This window comes from Maylandia zebra, linkage group LG4 (assembly GCF_041146795.1).
Source record: "Maylandia zebra isolate NMK-2024a linkage group LG4, Mzebra_GT3a, whole genome shotgun sequence".
Taxonomy (NCBI): domain Eukaryota; kingdom Metazoa; phylum Chordata; class Actinopteri; order Cichliformes; family Cichlidae; genus Maylandia; species Maylandia zebra.
The window spans coordinates 14,432,937-14,439,543 of NC_135170.1; the positions used below are offsets into that span (position 1 = coordinate 14,432,937).

Below are 6,607 nucleotides of genomic sequence, written 5' to 3' on the forward strand. Positions count from 1 at the left end.
AAACGTCATTTAACCTGAACATACAGCGGTATATCTACACATTAAGACTTACTAGGTAGGCCTCGCCACACCAATCCCTTCCCTTTTATTTTCTCCAATCCTTTGCTATTATCGCCTCCCTCTCTCTCTTTCTCTCTCGAATCGCGAGCGCTCGGTGCACCATAGCGTGCACGCGACGTGCCCAGTGAGTGACGCCGGACCAATCAGGGGGCGCAATTCCGAAAGTTTACCTTTTATGGCTAGAGCCAGGCAAACGACTGGGTATAAAAAACAAGCGCCCACAGCTAACGGATTCACTCTGAGCGCCGTCACACTCACAGCTTGTGCGGGATATCATTTGCCTGAAACCGTTTCCCTTAAAGCGAAAAGCCCCCCACCCAAAGGTAAGGAGACGGAGAAATCCTTATTTATAAATTCTTATTTTAGGATGTTTATCAAGTAAACAACGAGCTGATTTGTTTATTTTATGTAAACATGGATGAATTTATTCACCTTAATGCAAACTGTCGTCGGGGACCACGCGGTTCTTTGTCTTCCCGTACAAGAATTGTATTGATTGTTAAACAGCAGTATCTGTATCTTGTGTTTGGCTTTTCTTTTAAAAAAAAAAACAAAACAAAACGAGGAACTGTTATGATTGCAGACAAGTTCATTAGCGCTGCTGCTGCGATTCACAGGTGCTTTTGGATGGAGCCGGCTTCTAGTAAATGGCATCCTATGAGTTAATGGTTGCGCTAAAACCGGTGTTTGTTACCGTGTAGTCGTACACGTTTTTTGCAGGATTGTGGCGACGCCTGGCATTTGATCCCAGGCAGGGTACTTTGAAGAGGGTTTCCGAGTTGAGACTGTCTGGATCCCGGCTGCTCCCTTTGTGCGCCCGATGCGGCGGGGTGTGACCTACTTTAGCATATTAGCCTAGCCACATCATGCTAGCACGCCCTTCAGATTTGCAGCAGTTGCAGTTTTAAGTCTCTCTCGTTTATCCTGGATACTCCCACACACGCTTTTAAAAGCTGAATTTCTTTTTTATTTAACCTGATCTGGTGTCAGTTTAAGGCTTGCGGTAAAAAGATAAAAGGCCTAGCTTATCTTTCTTTTAAAGGTGATAAACTGAGTAATAGCTCAAGTGACTGAATATGTCCCGATCAGTTTAGTTTTCTTAGCTGTGACAAGAAAGAAATGAGGAAATTGCCAATCAATCGCCTGATCTTCCACTCCGAGAAAAGGCGTGGCTTTCAGGAAATGGATCACCAGTCAAGCGCTTGTGACCATTCATGAGTCTGCATAAGTTCATTATGCAACTTCTCTTCTCATAAACTAGCTTCAGTATTAAGTAATTGCAGACTTGATCTTTTTTTCTTTATACCTGCAGCCTTTAAGTGTCTCGTGCTGTGCAATGAATGACTGTGCTGCTGCATGACGCAGTGATATTCACTCAAAGGACTTAGAAGGTTCATAAAAGCGAGCGTGATTAAGCAACAGTGGGAGGGCGCTGGTTGTAACGATAGTAAAATGAAGGGAGTGGTCTGTCGGCTCTTTAATGTGGACTGTTCCCTTTTTTCTTTTTTGCCGTGCGTTGCCGCTCTGGCGTCGCGCCACGCGCCGGTAGCCGCAAAGCTGCTCAAAACCGAACCATGTCCTTATATGGTAACAACAGAACGCAGCGCCACTTCCTTTTGTCTGGCTTACTCGGAATGTGGGGCACGAGCTCCTCCTAGCGGCAGAGCTCGTGAACTTCCGCTAGTTAACAGGAAGTGAAAGCGAAATGGCCGCAGACTTGAGTGTTAATCCTTTTTTCATTTATCTTCAACAGTTCAGCCATGGAAGATGAAATCGCCGCACTGGTTGTTGACAACGGATCCGGTATGTGCAAGGCCGGATTCGCCGGAGACGACGCTCCTCGTGCTGTCTTCCCCTCCATCGTCGGTCGCCCCAGGCATCAGGTTAGCGACTGCGCATGTCTACTTTTAATGCCACCTTAAATTGTGACTTGTGTCGCAAATCAAGCCTATATCAAGAAAATTGTTCAATTTAATGACAGTAAATATTATGTTTGTAGTTCAGCTATCACTTGGCAAACACTTCTCTAATTTCTCTAAATTGTGTAACTTTTGACTTTTTAACTAAAACTGATTTCCCTGTTCAGGGTGTGATGGTGGGTATGGGTCAGAAAGACAGCTACGTTGGTGATGAGGCCCAGAGCAAGAGAGGTATCCTGACCCTGAAGTACCCCATCGAGCACGGTATTGTGACCAACTGGGATGACATGGAGAAGATCTGGCATCACACCTTCTACAACGAGCTGAGAGTTGCCCCTGAGGAGCACCCCGTCCTGCTCACAGAGGCTCCCCTGAACCCCAAAGCCAACAGGGAGAAGATGACCCAGGTACACACTTTTTCCAGACCTCTGTTTATCTCCTCCCCAGTTTCCTTCTGTTCCATTCTCATTTGCTCCTTCCTTCCCCTCCCTCCTCTCCTCCAGGAACTCTCTTCTCTAAGATGATCTATCATCAACAGGTCTCTTGACTGTGTGCCTTACCTGCACTTGTGTCTATTTAGGAGCGCAGTAGCTCTGCACTTTATTAGACATTGACTTACTTGCACAAGTGTGAAGGAATGTTTACTTTCTGCACTTTTATTCTACTAACTTCAGTCAGCCTCACTCTAAAGCATGTAGTGAGTGCAGTGGTCACAAAAGCTAGACTTGTCTTTTTAAATTTGTAAAGCTAAAATGTGTTCTCCCTCTCCTTGCAGATCATGTTCGAGACCTTCAACACCCCCGCCATGTACGTTGCCATCCAGGCCGTGCTGTCCCTGTACGCCTCTGGTCGTACCACTGGTATCGTCATGGACTCCGGTGATGGTGTGACCCACACAGTGCCCATCTACGAGGGTTATGCCCTGCCCCACGCCATCCTGCGTCTGGACCTGGCTGGCCGTGACCTCACAGACTACCTCATGAAGATCCTGACAGAGCGTGGCTACTCCTTCACCACCACAGCTGAGAGGGAAATCGTGCGTGACATCAAGGAGAAGCTGTGCTACGTCGCCCTGGACTTCGAGCAGGAGATGGGCACCGCTGCCTCCTCCTCCTCCCTGGAGAAGAGTTATGAGCTGCCTGACGGACAGGTCATCACCATTGGCAATGAGAGGTTCCGTTGCCCCGAGGCCCTCTTCCAGCCTTCCTTCCTGGGTATGTTTCCAACAGAAATCCACCGCTTATTAAATCCTCACATGCAAACTGGGCCCTTATAGTGTCCTGCAGTTCCACTTGCTAACTGGTGTCTTGTATCTTCTCAGGTATGGAATCCTGCGGAATCCATGAAACCACCTACAACAGCATCATGAAGTGCGACGTCGACATCCGTAAGGACCTGTACGCCAACACCGTGCTGTCTGGAGGTACCACCATGTACCCCGGCATCGCTGACAGGATGCAGAAGGAGATCACAGCCCTGGCCCCATCCACCATGAAGATCAAGGTGAGCTGACTTGCCTTCTAGTGGCATTCATAAGGGTTCAGTTAATGCGCTTTTTAAAAATTATTAAGCATCCCAATGACACTCTGCCTCATTGTCCTGCAGATCATCGCCCCACCTGAGCGTAAATACTCCGTCTGGATCGGAGGCTCCATCCTGGCCTCCCTGTCCACCTTCCAGCAGATGTGGATCAGCAAGCAGGAGTACGATGAGTCCGGCCCCTCCATCGTCCACCGCAAATGCTTCTAAACAGACTGTTCCTTCTCCCCTTCCCCAACCAAACGCCCAACAACTTCAGCTCTGTGCAAAACAACCACACACCACACATTTCTCATACACAACTCAGGCGCAGAGAATAGATGACCAACTCATTGGCATGGCTTCAGTTATTTTTGGCGCTTGACTCAGGATTTAAAAAAAACTGGAACGATGAAGGAGACAGTAATGTTTTTGGCTAGGTTTTAAAAAAGACACCCCAGGGTTCTGCAGTCTCATCTGGGGCTTAAAAAAATGTACATTTTGTTTTTCTTTAGGTCATTCCAAATGTTTGTTAACTGCATTGTTCAGACACATGATTCCAAATGTTAACTTGCATTGTTCAGATACGTATTTGCCTCTGTGAAGGCTGCCCAGTGGTTGGCGCATACTTAACATGGTTGTAGTATCGCTTGTATGTAAGTTATGTCTGGGTTTTTTGTACTTTCAGCCTTAAAAGAAAATCTTGGTCCTGTTTAATTTTTGTTTTTGTTATGCAAACCCTCATCCTGACCTCACTTCTTCTCCCCCCATGTTGGCGGTTTCATCCCTGGGGTGGTGGGGCAAGGGGGTGTCTCGGAATGATGGGGTAAACATGGGGTGCCAGACCGGTGGGGCCAACCTGTACACTGACTAAACAATCCCAATAAAGTGCACATGTGTTCCGAAGTGATGTCTGACTTTTGTGTTTTTATGACTTTAACATTTCTACAGCTTAGTCGTCTTTTAGTAATGCTGAAATTATTACAGTGAGTGTTAAAGACTTAAAATGCCAGTTATACAGCAGTAAAAACCAGACCAATGCTTTATTCATGGAGCAAAGTCATGCTAGTGTGCAGCTCTATTATAGCTCATTTGCTCATAGTTTTTGGTCTTTGAGCTGGTATCTGTAAAAGCTTAAAGCTAAAATGGCAACAAACTGAATGTAGATCTACATTTTGATACACTTAAAGGCAAAGCTGAAACATCCTGTCTTAAACGCAAGCAGTTTCCAGCGCTCTGTGCTCAGCCCTTGGGCCTTTTCGAGCTGTTACAGCAGTGATGTATTTTCTTGCCAGAGCTAAAACTAGAAATTTAATCACCAATGGGTTCAATTAACTCCCTTTTAAACAAGCTGTGCTTGCAAGTGTAGGATAACTTCATAACTGCTATAATAGCAATGCACCTCTAAGCAGCTTTTGCTGGTCTGCATTTTTATGAAGTAGTGCTGCTGTTAAAGCCAAGTTGCTAGATGGCAGATAAATCAATTACCACTTACCATTTATTGTGAGTGATTCATTAACATGAAGCTTTAAAGTGCCATAAGTGCTATTTGTATATATTAGGTTAGAGGGTGGGTGCACCGTGGCTTCTCCCATTAAAAGCGCCTTGCCAGTAATTCCCTTCCATTTGACTGTTGCTGAGAACCGGCGAAGCCTCGATCTCATTTAATGTTAGAAGATTCTGAAAATACTGCCCGAGTTAAACTTAATGCACAGTACATGCAGACTGTAACAGGATGCTTTTGCGTCTCGGAGTATGTTTAAATGCATCAGTATCTCTGCTTTTTGGTGCTTCAGGGGTTTATGCTGACCTGTTTTTGTTTTTAGTATTACGTGAGCTCACTGTGTGTAAAGTAACGTGACTAAAGTTCAGTCAGTCTCTAAATGTCACATGAAAGGGTCTTTTCGCTGCCCTTGTGTGTTTCTTAATGACTTCACTTCTTTCCTCATGATGAGCTGTTTATTGGCTATAAAAAGCTTTGACAGTAATCTTTTTGTTTTTAGACTTTGGTTTTATGATGTGAGTGACAAGAGGTTAAATCTCTCCATAAAGGAAAAAAAAAGATTCTTTCAGGCAGTTGCGTTGTTTAGACAGCAGGTGGCGACAGAGGCTGATTTATCACAAACTAAGGCGTGACTCTCCTGCCTGTTCTCACGTTGTCGTTTTTCTCTGCACAAATGCACGGTTGACCAGGTGCTTTGAGTAACTGCATGTGCAAGGTATACATATATATTTTTTCATATATATATATATATATATATATATATATATATATATATATATGCAATACTGTGCAAAAGCTTTATGCAGGTGAGGAAAAAATGCTGTAAACAAAGAATGCTTTCAAAAATGGAAGTATTAGTAATTTATTTTCATCAATCAACAAAATGCAATGAATGAACAAAAGAGAAATTTAACTCAAATCAATATTTAGTGTGACCACCCTTTGCCTTCAAAACAACATCAATTCTTCTTGGTACACTTGCACACAGTTTTTGAGTGAACTCAGCTGGTAGGTTGTTCCAAACATCATCTGTGGTTATCATGTAATCCCAGACACACTTGATGATGTTGACATCAGGGCTCCGTGGGGGCCATACCATCACTTCCAGTACTTCTTGATCTTCTTTACGCTGGTTCTCAGTGACTTTGGCTGTATGTTTGGGGCTGTTGTCCTGCTGCAGAATACATTTGGGGCCAATAAACAATAATTTATATTTATGAAAGCATTCTTTGTTTACAGCATTTTTTGACACCTGCGTAAAACTTTTGCACGCTACTGTATATATATTAGAACCCAAAGGGTTTGGGGAGAAACTGTGAGACAGCAGTTAAAAGCTGCCATTGAAGCTGTGGTTTCATGCCAGCTTTCCTAGAATGGTGGGAAAATAAGATCCCGTGCTGATACAGGCCCATTTCCTGTGCACTTCTAAAAGCGGATCTTCCACATTTGTATATCAGAGAGATGAAAGAGGATAAGATGGATAGACCAGCCCCACCCTCAAGTTCAATGCATCATATCCTGTTTCTGTGTGTGCGTGCGTGTGTGAGAGAGAGAGGGACAGCACAGATCTAGTGCGGCCCAAAGTCATGATGCTCCCATTAATCAG

General features: G+C 44.5%; 1 protein-coding gene across 1 annotated transcript; it reads left to right on the top strand.

Moving 5' to 3' along the window:
• Window positions 1–227: 227 nt before the first annotated feature.
• Window positions 228–4,407, top strand: actb2 (actin, beta 2). The gene is made up of 6 exons (XM_004560737.4): window positions 228–383; window positions 1,814–1,943; window positions 2,147–2,386; window positions 2,755–3,193; window positions 3,301–3,482; window positions 3,585–4,407. The coding sequence occupies exons 2-6, from the start codon at window positions 1,821–1,823 to the stop codon at window positions 3,726–3,728; spliced, it is 1,128 nt and encodes a 375-aa protein (XP_004560794.1). The 5' UTR covers window positions 228–383; window positions 1,814–1,820; the 3' UTR covers window positions 3,729–4,407.
• Window positions 4,408–6,607: the final 2,200 nt, after the last annotated feature.